Below are 14854 nucleotides of genomic sequence, written 5' to 3'. Positions count from 1 at the left end.
GGGTTGGGGGTTAGGATGCAGAAAACAACCTGAGAGGTGCAAGCCAGAGTTATTGGGGCAGAAACTGAGTTGTATACATGGCAGACCCCAAGCCTAAAAATCTAGCATCTTCTGCTGCTGAGGCCCTTGGAGGTGCACTGGATTTGGGAACACTGTGAAATTTCTGTTCTTCCTAAGGCCTGGGGGTTAGATGTGGGTTGGGGGGGTGGAGTGGGGTTGGTGAGGTGGTTCCTGAGTTCCCAGGCATATATACTTAGAATGATGTCACAGTGCTGGAGCTCACATGTTAGCTTTATGGTCTTCTGATGCCTGCCCTAACTAAGCCTCACAGGAACCAGTTAAGCCATTACCATTTGTTAAAAATAATCAACAATTTTAAACTTCTATTTCCTTGAACAAATTCAAAAATGTTTGATCCATTAAGTGTTAAAACTTTAATAAGTTTAATGTTGGAGCTGTGTGTTTCCATACCAAATGGCACATTTTACATCAAGTTTTGAACTTATTCCATTTTGCAAAGTCATCATATATGTGAAGATACATATTCAGTAGGTAGGCAGTCATAAAACTTTCGATCTACACCTTCAGGTTTGTCCGATCATGATACTTCTGGTAAGGATCATCAGCATACCAGTTTCGCCTCTTCCAGAAAGCCGTTGTCATTTTATCTAAAAGCTTACTCTGGGTTTTATTGCAGAACACAAATTCCCTCAAGCGCCTTTTTCTTGCAGCCGTCTTTTTCCATAATTTTTTCTTATAACCAGCCTGTTAGATGATATTATAAAGACATTCAAAACACGATGTTATATAGGAAACAAAAGGTATCTTCACTATTCATGGTTTATAGGCTCAGTGGGAACAAAGATGAGACTTACTGGGGCTGGTATGTTTTTCAGAAAGATGTGATTCTCAGTGAGGGGTAGATACAGAAAGCACATACAGTTTGAAAAAGACATTAATAATTTAATACTTTGATAAAAGATTATTTCAATTAGAACCACAGAAAATAAAGCCAAATGACTCTTTGTGGTAGGTGAAGTACAGAGCAATGATAAATAATTACAATCACTAACTTTACAACATACTATTATTCTCATTTTACAAATTAAAGAGAAACAACCATCGATTAAAGAAGTCAACGGTAGCAGGCCAAGGTCACAGAACTAGTAAGAGTTCTTACCCACTGATTTTTCCAAATGTGCAGGATGAAGAAGGGCATTCCTGGCTAGTTGGTAACATTCATGTTCATTTAAGGGGACTAACTATTACAGAGGCTGACAAAACCCAGTTCTCAAGTATACTGCTTCATTTCTTCTGTTCCACTGAGGGCCAACTTCTGTACTAAGTACTTTATTAAGGAATAATGAATACAAAGGAGTGGTGAAGGAATGGATAACTCATCTGTTTAACCCAGAACCGCCATATACACCATTCAAGCATCATTAATTTTGAAGAATTAATTTTTAAATTAAAAAGGAAGAAAAAAAATTAATTTCTGAAGAAAAATTAGATAGACTATAAAATCTATAACCATAGTCTGTTTAGACTAGAAGAGATCTTAGGTGCCACCCAGGTTAATAGGTGGCAAAAACCACACAGAAAGTTATAGGGGAGGAGAGACTAGAACTCAAACTATTGCTAAGAGCCCTGTGTCATTTCATGCCAAGGGCGCCCTAGGGCACTACACTAACTGAACAAAAAACCACAGCCCTGGGCTGAGAAGGCACCTTGGGTTTCTGACATGTCTTGGTGTCATCACTCTGACCAGCAACTTGGGTACAGTTACCCTCAGAAATAAGGAAACGTTCTTTAAGAGTTCTGGTTTTGGGGTGCCTGGGTCGCTCAGTGGGTTAGAGCCTCTGCCTTCGGCTCAGGTCATGATCCCAGAGTCCTGGGATCAAGCCCCAAATTGGGCTCTCTGCCCAGCAGGGAGCCTGCCTCCCCCCCTCTCTCTGCCTGCCTCTCTGCCTACTTGTGATCTCTGTCAAATAAATAAATAAAATCTTAAAAAAAAAAAAAGAGTTCTGGTTTTAAAATGCTAGGGATTAGATTTTTTTCTACTCCCTGCTTATAATTTAAATTGAAAGATTCAAACCCAAATCCCCATATCTGTGTAATAATTTTCTAGCTTGCAAGCCAATCTGGGTTCCTGTGGATCTCTGACTTACAGGTTAGGATTAGGGTTAGGGTTAGTTGCTGTCCTGCCTATTACTACTAGTGACCTCTGATCATTATTCTGTGGAATGCAACCACTGTGAAAATGCTTGAAGCTTTTTAGACACTCTCTAGGTTCAGAAATAGGAGGGGGGTGCCTGGGTGGCTCAGTGGGTTAAAGCCTCTGCCTTCGGCTCAGGTCGTGATCCCGGGGTCCTGGGATTGAGACCCACATGAGGCTCTCTGCTCAGCAGGGAGCCTGCTTCCTCCTCTCTCTCTGCCTGCCTCTCTGCCTACTTGTGCTCTCTGTATGTCAAATAAATAAATAAAATCTTAAAAAAAAAAAAAGAAAAAGAAACGGGAAGGAATAAAACTGTGCTGCAGGAAGTATTTTCAGTTTCTACACATTAATATAAATTAACCCACCCAGCTTTTTTGTTTTCCTCTTAATATTACATTTTGATGAAGCAAGCCATTCTGTATATAGAATACCTTTTGGGTCCTGAGTGGGGACTAGGCATTATGACTGGAGAATCTCATCAGGTCCTTTTTAATAACATGAGGGTTTCAGGGCCCAATAAGGGATGGAGACAGGAAGGCAAAAAAAATAAAAACAAAAAACCCGCCCAGCTTATTTTATCTAAGGCCAGATGAAGACCTGGAAATAATCAGTATGATAACAAGGGGGAAGAAATTTTTCAACGGTCCAAAATTCACAAAATTCAGAACTATTCAGTGAATGACTTAGTTCAGCTACTTAGGGATTACATGAGCTTCTGTTTATTAGTGTAGGAAATGAACTACCACGGTATTGTTCCGAAGGAGGAATGAGCTAAGAGTTCCAGTCAACATATTTACCTTAAATTTAGGATTGTTTATAAGATAGGAGATAATCCTTTCAGTCTTTCAACTAGTGAAAGTCCTACCAATTAAGTGTTTTATTTTTATGGGGAAACAAATTTTGATCTTTAAAAAATCATTTAGCTTCCGAGTAGTAAAAGGGAATTAGAATTTGAATAGTTATCAAATCTCAAAGGTGGTTTTGCAAAACTCTAGTCTTCAGCTGCTTTCTAATAATCAGATACTCTGTTTCCGAGAATAAAAGATGGGAGTGGAAAAGCCCAGACGCACGCTCACGACGTGCTATGGGAGAGGACAGAGCAGTAATCATTTGTCAGAGGGCCCCTTAGAGGCTGTGATCCCAGGCCAGAGTAAGTGTTCGGGTTCTGTCCAATATGGACCCCAATCACACACACAGAGAGAAAATCATGAAGTTAAAGAAATGTACATGGGATTAATACCCTGTCATAAAGACTAAACCACCTAGGGGCGCCTGGGTGGCTCAGTGGGTTAAGCCCCTACCTTCGGCCCAGGTCATGATCTCGGAGTCCTGGGATCGAGCCCCACACAGGTTCTCTGCTCAGCGGGGAGCCTGCTCCCCGCCCCCCACCCTCTGCCTGCCTCTCTGCCTACTTGTGATCTCTCTGTCAAATAAATAAATAAAATCTTTAAAAAAAAAAAAAAAGACTAAACCACCTAGAGAATGCAACTGCCCCTCAGAACAATGTATTACTTAAAATATGACCCCTGGGAAATTTTACTAGTTACTAAGCACATTTAGATATAGCCTTAAGAAAAACATATACTGGCAACAGGCCTCTAGGGGAGAGGACGATATACGGCCTTGAAGCTGAGCAGCTGGGGATGCCCTGCTCGCTCAGGGTGGAACACTGCCTGCTTCATTTTTCCCTTATCTCCCCTTCCCCCGCCCCCCCCAGCACCTGTGGCTACTTAGATAAATCCTTTGAATGTGCTTGTTCAACTATAAACTTTATACTACTTGTACAGACATGTTTTGCCCTCCTTGTTTATCTACAAGGCATAGGACTAACGTTTGACCTTCATCGACTCTTCTGTGGACTATTGTTTCTATCTAATAAAAGTGAGACTGAGGAGACTGAGGAGTTACTCGGGGCAGCAGTCTTTTTGACTGTTGTCCCCTGCTCCCTCCCAATCTCTTGCAGCTGACTTGTTTGTGCCTAATCTTCTCCCGTTTGCCGACTGGAAGAGGCAAGAGAATCCAATCCAAAGTAGGTGGAAGAGCCCATCAGCCCCCAATCTAAGCCACACCACAAAGTCCCTGCTGAAGGCAACTCTGCTGCTGCAACACTCTAGGCTTAGAGAGTGCCTCCCCACAGGCGGGCACACGTGGCGGCTGTCACGTGGCTTCCTGTGATCGTCAGCTAGGCCAGCATGTAAAAGACCCGAGATGAACACGTCCTGCAGTGAGGGGATTTACCACTGTGAGTGACACCGTGTTTTACGAATTCATTTACACTGGGGATGCCTGCCAAACTGGTACTTAAGCACAGCACTGTAAGAGCTACTGGCAAATGGGAGGAAGAGACGTCAAAGAATAGGCGCTCCCACTGCTTTTTCAATCAAATGACAGTGTGAAGACTCACCTTCCTCCTCACCCACAGGCCGGAATGAAGTCGAAGAAACCTATAGATGACAGCTTTCACAGTCTTTCTTTTCCCCTTCCGGGAGCTGAAGTACGTCACCGTTCTGACTGGTGGCTTCAGGACATTTGGAAGCAAGGGGGCCACTCTAAAATATAGTAAAAAAAAAAATGTTAACTCAGCGATAAGACTCATTAGAGGATAAAGGCTATTTCCATACTTTGAAATAAGTGGAGTTCCGCTGGAACAAAGCCGACTTTAATATACATTTTTACTTTCAATGACCCATGACACTAAGCGTAAGTAAGAATAGCCACAATCACCAACTTGTAAGCCTTGCATCAAGTAGCCCCTCAATCCCTATGAGAGAATTTATCCTATCTATTTTAATCACCTGATTTCTTATCTGCCCACTAGGTTATCAAGCCTTTGAGGACTTCAGTTTAGCTCTGTATACTTTCTGCCAAGAACTGGGCACCCAGGAGTCCTTAACTAAGTATCTGTCAATGAAATGAATACCAGCCTTGCATGCTGAGCGTCTTGTTCACCCTCCGCAGTGGCTGAGAGCTTCCATCCAGGAAACCACACCTAGAACATGGAAAGTGTGCTCTGTAGGGTAGTCCCTGCTGCTGGCACATAGGCATATGGGGCTATCCATCATATTCTCCTACCCCAGCAGGCAAAGTCTACATAATAAACTGCAGGTAGGCCGAGAGTACCATCTGCTTCTAAGATGTCTTTGCAGGCAGGAACATTTTACAATTTGTGTCTAAGCATCCTGTTTACTGAAATACACCCTACCTGTTGAGGATTGCTGGAGTATGCCCACATGTCAGGTTTCTGACACATGTGCTAAGTCCAGGAGCAGAGGAAACAGTTGGCATTGAAAGAGAACGAAAATGTCGGGCGGACAGTGCAGAACTGAGACAGGCATTCCTGACATAGTTTTGATAGGCTGAAGACACCAAAATGTTCAGGGGCCGTAAGACTCCTGTAAAGAGAGAAGCATACTTGTTTAATACAATACTCCAACATACGCATCCAGATATTTAAAACGAACGTGTCGAAACAAGGTGAGTATCAGGCTCCCCATGGAGCTTTTTACCAACTTTACTGAGGTATAACTTACATACCACAAAATTACCCATTTGTGTAATTCAGTGCTTTTTAATAAATTTAGAAAGTTGTGCGACCATCACCACAATCCACTCTGATGCATCCTAGCTCTGTGTTCCAACAGTAGGGACCGAAACAGTTGTTACAGTAAGTCCCATCTGCCAGATCTTACCCTCTGATGAGCCAGGGCTCCCTAGCACATAGTGCAACAGCAAGGCAGAGACGAGAAAGCTTGGCCATTCCCTGCAGAGGCAACGGAGTGGCAAGAGGAGTCATAAAGAAAACAAAAGAGGTCCTTGAGCTCTCCTCCAGAAGATGAACAGGCCACAAGAGGAGAAGGTAGAGAGTCCAGATAGGATGAACAACACCCACAAATGCAAGGGGGGCTGAAACAAATACACGCCCAGAGCGGGGACTGGACCTGCCAAAGGCTGAGCACTGCTCACCTGACAGTATGGCAATGCCTGGGTGCGGCTCAGAGGCACCTCATGGGGTGGGGGGACCTAGGTGCGTAGACCAAAGGCATCCCTCCTCACCGATTCTTCGCATTAGTGCCAAAGTAAGAGTCCAGGGCTACAAAGCAGAATCACTCACAGGGCACTGCCTCGACTCAGATTCTGAGTCTTCGGTGGGACTCAAGAATGTGCACTGAGGAAGCACCACAGGATGATGGAAATGCCCCCAAACTGGATTTACTAAAAATCATCAAACTGTACCCATAAAACAGGTAATTTTATGGTATGTAAATTATACCTCAATAGTTGCTTCAAAAAAAATTAAAAGTTCCATCACTGAGACTGCAGTACAGCCAGGGCTTAGAACTGTTGCCTTATTGTCCATTGCACTGATTTCATGTAACAAACAAGGGGCAGCGTAATGTGGGACTGGAGTGCTGGTGTTTGAGTCGGACTGTCTACTCACTAACTCTGAGACCATGGGCAAATTATTTAGCCCTTCTATGCCCCAGTTTCCCCAAATTTAAATAGGGTTAGTCATGGGGAGGTGATAAGAATTAAATGAGAGAAAACATGAAAAGCGCTAGGAAGAGCACTTGGCACAGAGAAATCATTTAATGAATGCTAATAGATAGTAAAGAGCAGAGAAATGCTTAGCAAAAATGGCATGTTAACAGATGACAGGAGAAAGCATGAATCCTTAAAACCCATATTTTGTTTTTTTAATTTTATTTATTTATTTGAGAGAGCATGAGAGAGAGCATGAGAGGGGAGAAGGTCAGAGGGAGAAGCAGACTCCCCACGGAGCAGGGAGTCTGATGTGGGACTTGATCCTGGAACTGCAGGATCATGACCTGAGCTGAAGGCAGTTGCTTAACCAAATGAGCCACCCAGGCACCCCTATATTTTGTTTTTGTTTTGTTTTGTTTTAGGAGCTGAAGCTTCAAATTCTAGCTTTCTCTCTCTCCCTCTTTTTTTTTTTTTTTTAGATTTTATTTATTTATTTGAGAGAGAGAGAGAGAGAGAGTAAAGAGTACAAGCAGGGGAAACAGTAAAGGGAGAGGGAGTAGCAGGCTCCCCACCGAGCAGGGAGTCTGATGCGGGACTCGATCCCAGAACCATGGGATCATGACCCAAGCCGAAGGCAGATGCTTAACCATCTGAGCCACCGAGGCACCCACAGCTTTTTCTTTTTTAAGATTTTATTTGAGAGAGAGAGAGAGAACAAGATGGGGGCAGGTCAGAGGGAGAAGACGACTCCCCACTGAGGAGGGACTCCACTCTGGGATCATGACCTGAGCCGAAGGCAGCTGCTCAGCTGACTGAGCCATCCAGGCATCCCACCATATTTTTTTTGTGCTCTGTCAAAGGTAACAATTTTCAAACTAGAAAGGGTAATATAAACATTAATGAGTGAGTTTAAATCCAAGATTCAGGAGACTGTTGAGAGAGCCCCTCTGGGAGCTTGGAAGTGAAATTCTCTACTACCAGTCATTCAAGTCTCCAGATATAAATAACTTGTATTTCAAAGAACTGTAAATATTTGTAGATATGAGTACAAACTAAGAGATAATCTTTGGAAGATTAAGTGAATTGAAGAGGAGGACAGTAGACAAGAAAATGTATCAGTTTCACAAGGTCCTCAGAACTTGGTCTCTTGGTTAAAACAAAACAAAACAAACCTCTCAGAAATTCTTAGAAACCTCTCCTGAAGGAAAAGAGCAGATAAGAGTCTAGAACATATAAATGGGTAAATTACAGGCTCATTTATAGGAAGAAAAAAAAAGAGAGAATGGATAAACAGGAAGTGCATACCAAAAAAAAAAAAAAAAAAAAACTATATTGTCACCTGGGAGTGATTGTTCCTTAAAAAGAACTTCATTCTGGGGCGCCTGGGTGGCTCAGTGGGTTAAAGCCTCTGCCTTCAGCTCAGGTCATGATCCCAGGGTCCTGGAATTGAGCCCCGCATGGGAGTCACTGCTTGGCAGGGAGCCTACTTCCTCCTCTCTCTCTGCCTGCCTCTCTGCCTACTTGAGATCTCTGTCTGTCAAATAAATAAATAAAATCTTTAAAAAAAAAAAAAAAAGAACTTCATTCCATTTTTTGATGTAGTCACTAGCCTGGGAAATCATGGGAATGTCTAGACACAGTGTATCCTGATTTTAGGAAGGCATGTGAAAAGGTTTCTTTATATTCTAAAGAAATAAATGTGGGCAGGATAATAGTATAGTTAGGTAAATTCCAAGCTGACTAGAAACTAGCCCCAAGTTAGATGATTGCTGTTCTGATCAAAGTCTCTTCCTGGCTCCCTAACTGATTATATTTTCCTTAATTTTTATGAAGGTCCTGAAGCTGCATACAGCATATTTGTCAAATCTGTATAAAAGCAAAATCCAAAGACTATAGACTCAGAGTGATCTTGGTAAAACGGATCAAAATTAATAAGACAAAGTCCAGGATAAATACACTGAGGTTAGAAAAAAATGAAGGAAAGATGAATCTTGCTTGATAGCAGTTTCTGGGAAAATAACTTGAGGGCCTTATCCACCATACCCTCAGGTGGACCAGCCCTATGTTTTAGCTTGTAAAAGCTGAACACAGCCTAACTCAAAATGTATTGACAAAAGGGTAGCACACAAATCAAGGGCAGTAATGAACTGTTCCTTCAGTTTTCTGCTCTGTTCGGTCATTTTAATACACACTGGCTTTCTCTGAACACATTCTTATATGGAGAACACAGGTATTGTAACAAAGAGAGTGACAGCAAAACCAGAGTTTTGAAGGAATAAGAGGAGGAAGAGGGAACAAGGAGTGTACTAGTGAAGAGTCAAAAAATGGGAAAGTATGTTTGGGGAATTACAAACAGCTCTGTGTGGCAGGAATCAAAACAATGGGGATCGGGGAAGGAAGTGAGTATGACTGTCGAAAGTAGTGGTCTTCAAGTTTTGATCCCTTACCCTCTAAAAGCATTCTGAAAAATTATAGGGCTCAATACCACAACCCTAAGATCATGACTTGAGCTAATCAAGAATCAGATGCTTAACTGACTGAGCCACCCAGGCACCCCTATCTTTTTTTTAAACATTTATTTATCTTAGAGAGGGAAAGGGAGAAAATCTCAAGCAGACTCCCCACTGAGTGTGGAGCCCCACTCGGGGCTCAATCCCATGACCCTGAGATCATGTCCTAGGCTGAAATCAAGTCTGATGTTTGACTGACTGAGCCACCCAGGTGCCACTGAGGTGACTTTAAAGAAGCACATCACTTTCACAGTATCAGGCAATGCTGAATATATATACATATTCTAATTCAGCAATTCCACAGCCAGTTTTATAAGTATACACACTAGCACACTGTAGAGAAACTCTTGCACTCGTGCCAGGACACAAGGAATATCAGCTTTGGACCTAACTGCCCCAAAGTGAAAACACTCAAATGCCCAGCAATCCCCAAACGGAGAATTGTGGGGTGATCGAATAAGAGACTATTATATAGAACAAGAAAGCACTACAGCTACACCCAAAATGAACTAATTTCACAAAGTAAAAGGCACAAGAGTACATACTGTGTGATTCCATTCATGTAAAGTACAAAAACAGGCAAAACTAAACAACATATTACTTAGAGATGCCTATATAGATGTTAAAACTATTACAGAAAAAAAGACAAGTTAACAATGAAATGAGGCTGCTGTTTATATTTAGCAGAAAGAGGGATTTTTTAAAAAGACTTTTATTGTATTTATTTGTCAGAAAGAGAGAGTGAGAGCACAGGCAGGGGGAGTAGCAGGCAGAGGGAGAAGAAGGCTTGAAAGGAGCCCGAGATTGGACTTGATTCCAGAACGCTGGGATCATGACCTGAGCCAAAGGGAGCCGCTTAACCAACTGAGCCACCCAGGCGTCCCAGAAAGAGAGAATTTGGATTAGGAGAAGCGGTTCCCGGTAGTGTTCTCTGTCCTGCCTTCGGTGTTACACAGGTGTTTTCTTTAGAGTTAAACCATTCATGTATGTTACATACATTTTTCTTTGTATGTTATTTTCACAATTAAAAAATACCCCCATAAACATGTTTCCTCCGTAACAGTTGGAAATTTTATATTGTAGCTTTTTTCTTTATTTCTATTCTTACACAGAATTTTATCCTAATTTATTTTGTGTATATGTAATTTACCGATAATCTTATCATATTTAAATAATATTTTTGCAGAAGTCCTTAGAGCGAAATCAACAATTTAATTGCCTTCACTCCTGTCATCTCTCTCGGTAGAGAAATCCTTGACTGCCTCTGTGCGGGGGACTGAGTGAGCAAAAAACCCGCCACATTTCCTGCACATTGTGTGAACCTCCTACATACAAGCTTGCTGTGTGCCAGACACTATGCAGGGCACTTTACATGCATGAGCTCATTTAGTCCTCAGGTAGACAGTGTCATCCTCATTTTAGAGCTGTAGAATCTGAGATTCAGAGAAATTACTTTTTCAAGGCCAAGTGTCATGAGTGGCGAGTTCTAGCCTCTAAATGAGGTTACCAGGAACTTTTCTGTCTCCTTCCGCACACCTCCTCTGCCCCAGTCCTTTTAGTCTGTTTTCTAGGTAAGGCGGAACGGCCAGGAGCCGGTAAGGAAGCGGAAACCCGAGGACACCCAGGTCCGCCAGGGCCCAAGAGTGTCCGGAACCTCCGATGCAACCGGCCGAACACAGGCAGTCCCAGATAAAATTCGGAACAATCCTCTGGCCTTTTTTTTTTTTTTTTTTCCTGTTAAAGTCTACGCTTAAACGCCTATTCCACCCTGCACCAGTCCCGCCTCCTGTGAGGAGATAAATCGAACACCGCGTTTTCCACTAACCTGACGCCGCCCTCACAGCACGAGCAAAACCGGGGACCGCCATCTTGTAGCCCCGCCCTACGGCAGCCGGATTGGTTCTAAAAGTTCCAGGGCAAAGGGGAATTAAGAAAAAGAAATTTGGGTGGAGTCGAAGAAGGAGGAAAAAAAAAAAAAAAAGAATAAAGGAACGGTCAAGGCAACCTTTATTGAATGTCTTCTCCATACCAGGCTATTCTCCACCGCTCCAAAACAAGTGCCTATGAAGAGTGTCTGGCATATAGTAGGCTCTTGAATTTTTAACGAGCATTTGATTGACAGATCTATTTAAAGTACACAATTTGAAACACAATTTCTTTTCGCTCATTTTATTAAATTTGAGAAAACAACTTATTTTCCTTCCAAAGCTGGTAGGGGATAGGCTGAGTGGGACATAGCAATGTTATTAAAATTTTTTTATAAATTGAATGACAACTATAATTAAATGATGTAAATATCCTAAGGCTATCACAAACATTTTTTCTAGTCACTAACACTGATCGTCATTTGGTAGAATAGCATCTCAATCCTTCCTAAATAATTCTATGTTCCTTATTTTGTTCTTGATAATTAGTGATTATACACTTTTTCTAATGTTCAAACAGAAAACAAATCTCTCACTCATCCTTGTTGGCTAAGCTATTCCATGCATATATAATAAATGACACCATATACTAATTGAAATGGCTAAGGATTAAGACTGGTCTCTGGGAGTTCACATTTAAAAAGGAAACAAGCATAGAACATAAATACAAGGCAGATAAACACTCCACAGGAGTAGTTCAAAGTTAAGGAGAAAAGGCTTTCTGACTGAGATGATCAGGTAGGAGGTGGTAGAATATAATATGAATCTTAAAGAACGGGGAGGATTTTAACAAGGGCAAGGTCATTCTTGGCAGTAAGAACATGAAGAGCTAAGATGAAAAGAGAGGGAGCCAGGTCAGAAAGATACAGGATTTATTTATGGGAATGCTTCTCAAACTTTTTTTTGGTCTTAGAACCAGTTTAGGTACTTAAAAACTGAGGACTCCAAAGTGTTTTTAATTATATTTCCAACTGCTACTGTAATAAATTGTCCCATAGTGGCTTAACACATCACAAATTACCTTACAGTTCTGTAGGTCTTAAGTCTAAAATGGGTTTCACAAGACTAAAATCAAAATATCCAGGGTTGGGGCGCCTGGGTGGCTCAAGTGGGTTAAAGCCTCTGCCTTCAGCTCAGGTCATGATCCTGGGGTCCTGGGATATCGGGCTCTCTGCTCAGCAGGGAGCCTGCTTCCCTCTCTCTGCCGGCCTCTCTGCCTACTTGTGATCTCTGTCAAATAAATAAATAAAATCTTCAAAATATCCAGGGTACCTTCTGGAGGCTCTAGGGGAGAATCTGTTTCCTTGCCCTTTCTAACTTCTAGAGGCTGCAGACATTCCTTGGCTTGTGGCTCCACCCATCTTAAAAGCCAGTAGTCACATCCCTCTTACTTCTGCTTCCATTGTCACATATCCTTTTCTGACTGAGACCCTCCTGTCCTCACCTTTTACTCATAAGGACGCTTGTCATGACATTGAGCCTATGCAGATAATCCAGGATCATCTCCCCATCTCAAGAGTCTTAATTTAATCACATCTGTGACCTTCCTTTGTCATGTAAAGTAATATTCACAGGTTCCAGGGATTAGGAATATGTGTATATGTTTGGGAATAATTATTCTGCCTATCATACTAATTGATTTTAAAACAATTATTTTTATAATAAAAATATGCTCATAAAAATAACTATTCCAAGATTAAAAAAATTAGTGAGAAGAGTTATTCTATTAACCTTTTTTTTTTTTTTTTGCAAATCTCTTTAAGGTCTGGTTTAATAGAAAGTTGGATTGAATTTGTTCATGCATTCAATGTTGTGACATCACTTGTCACCTAGCTTCTGGAAAAACTCTACTGTAAAATTATGAGATAATGAGTGAAAACAGCAAATAGTATCTTAGTATTATGAAGGTAGTTTTGATTTTTATGGATTTTCCAAAAAAGTCTCAGACTTCCTAGTAATCCCAGTTCACACCTGAGAACCAACTGAGAATGTTTTATCCTTTAGGTCTTCTGGGTTTTAGGGTATGGAAGTGGGTATAAGCTCTCTAAGTATATAAGCTCTGACCACCACGATCAATCATTGCTTTTTTTTTTTTTTTTTTTTAGAGATCACAAGTAGGCAGAGAAGCAGTCAGAGAGAAAGGAGGAAGCAGTCTCCCCACTATGCAGAGAGCCCGATGCGGGGCTCGATCCCAGGACCCCGAGATCACTACCCGAGCTGAAGGCAGAGGCTTAACCCACTGAGCCACCCAGGCGCCCCAAATCATTGCTTTTTTAATCTCTGACGTAAGGTAGCCAAGTTGAGCCTTAAAAACATTCCCATGTGCTGGAAAAGTACTGAGACATTTCATAAAAATTCTTTGAATTGGCAGTGGGAGTTATTGCACATTTTTAAACAGAGGAGTGATTTAAAGTTGTGTTACTTTAGAGGATTCCATTTTAAAGCAAAAAAAAATTCATAAATTGCATGTGGAGGTTGAAGATTAAGGATTTGGTCAAATGGGACATTAGGAAGCAAGAGAAATTAATTTTGGAGTTTGAGATCTGGAAGCTGCAGAAGTTGGTAACGATGTTCAGTCCCAAAATGTGGCTGGGCCACACGTGGTTAGAGCAGATTGAAACTGTGGTATTGGTATTGAGAGGTTTATGGCCAAGATGTTAGAAAAGTCATTACACTGGCAACACCCAGCATAACAGCAGTGGTCAGGAGTGGGGTGGGGAGACTGTAATTTAATTGCTAAAATTACTTTTAAAAAATGGGAGACTGCTCTGGAGGCTGTTGGGTGATGGTGATATGAAATAGAGAGTGTAATGTAATTTTTAAAGTACACTGAAAAGCAGTGAACATATACAAACATAAGTATTCGATTTCAGTCAATTTTCAAATCCATTTCTGCATTTTACAAGTGGGATTAGTATCATACTGTAATACCACCATACTGTAAAAATGTATAACTCTAGGAACACCATACTCTAATAAATTACCTAGTTAAGACCTGAAAAAACTTTGCAAACACAATAAATATACACGTTATTTAGTTTCTTTGGTGTGATGGTGATAAGATCATTATTAGTACTCATAATATTGAATACTGTTTTCGACATATAACATACTAAACCTTGGTTACAGACTCAGTGGAATACTTTGAGCAGTTCTGCACTGACTGCCCTAACTTCCAACCCATCCCACAGACTGCAGCCAAAATTATCTTTGTAAAATGAAAACGTGGTGGGAAAATCAGTGTGGTTTAATCTAGAAGGAGTAGAAGCGATGGAACCCGAAGAATCTAGATTTCTAGCTCTGCTCTACCATTTATTAGATACGTGAACAACACACTCCGAACAAAGGTCTCTCCAGTGTTCATTCACCCAGCCTTCCGTAATCGGGACGACTCCCTTAAGAAAGGCTGTCAAATGAAACAAACAAGCAAACCAAAACAACACCATTGTTTACGTAACTTTCGCCAAACTGCTTTCTACGAAATATCCAGCTGACAGAGGCTGAACTTCTCCCTTGTTTGAACTCCTCGAAGAATAACATCCGCTTTCGCACTGATCAAAGGCCGAGTTACACACTCCTAGCCGCCTCCCAATTCACCTACTAACCCCTTCTTGGGGCTACACACCGGAACTCCGAGAGCGACCCGGAAGGAGAAATCGCCTTTTCCGCCAACGGAGGGCCCACCCTCTCCGAGCGGCATGGGCGGGGTCGAGAAAGGGGGC

General features: G+C 41.6%; 1 protein-coding gene across 1 annotated transcript; it reads right to left on the bottom strand.

Moving 5' to 3' along the window:
* Positions 1-489: 489 nt before the first annotated feature.
* On the bottom strand, positions 490-11178 carry LOC111148009 (mitochondrial ribosomal protein L35). The gene is made up of 4 exons (XM_022504344.1): positions 11033-11178; positions 5418-5607; positions 4620-4764; positions 490-765 (listed from the first exon to the last, which is right to left on the bottom strand). The coding sequence occupies exons 1-4, from the start codon at positions 11073-11075 to the stop codon at positions 577-579; spliced, it is 567 nt and encodes a 188-aa protein (XP_022360052.1). The 5' UTR covers positions 11076-11178; the 3' UTR covers positions 490-576.
* Between the last annotated feature and the right edge of the window lie 3676 nt (positions 11179-14854).

The sequence above is a fragment of the Enhydra lutris genome, unplaced genomic scaffold, assembly GCF_002288905.1.
Source record: "Enhydra lutris kenyoni isolate GAN:26980312 unplaced genomic scaffold, ASM228890v2 scaffoldscaffold18, whole genome shotgun sequence".
Taxonomy (NCBI): Eukaryota; Metazoa; Chordata; class Mammalia; order Carnivora; family Mustelidae; genus Enhydra; species Enhydra lutris.
This window is presented reverse-complemented; position numbering and strand designations above follow the sequence as displayed.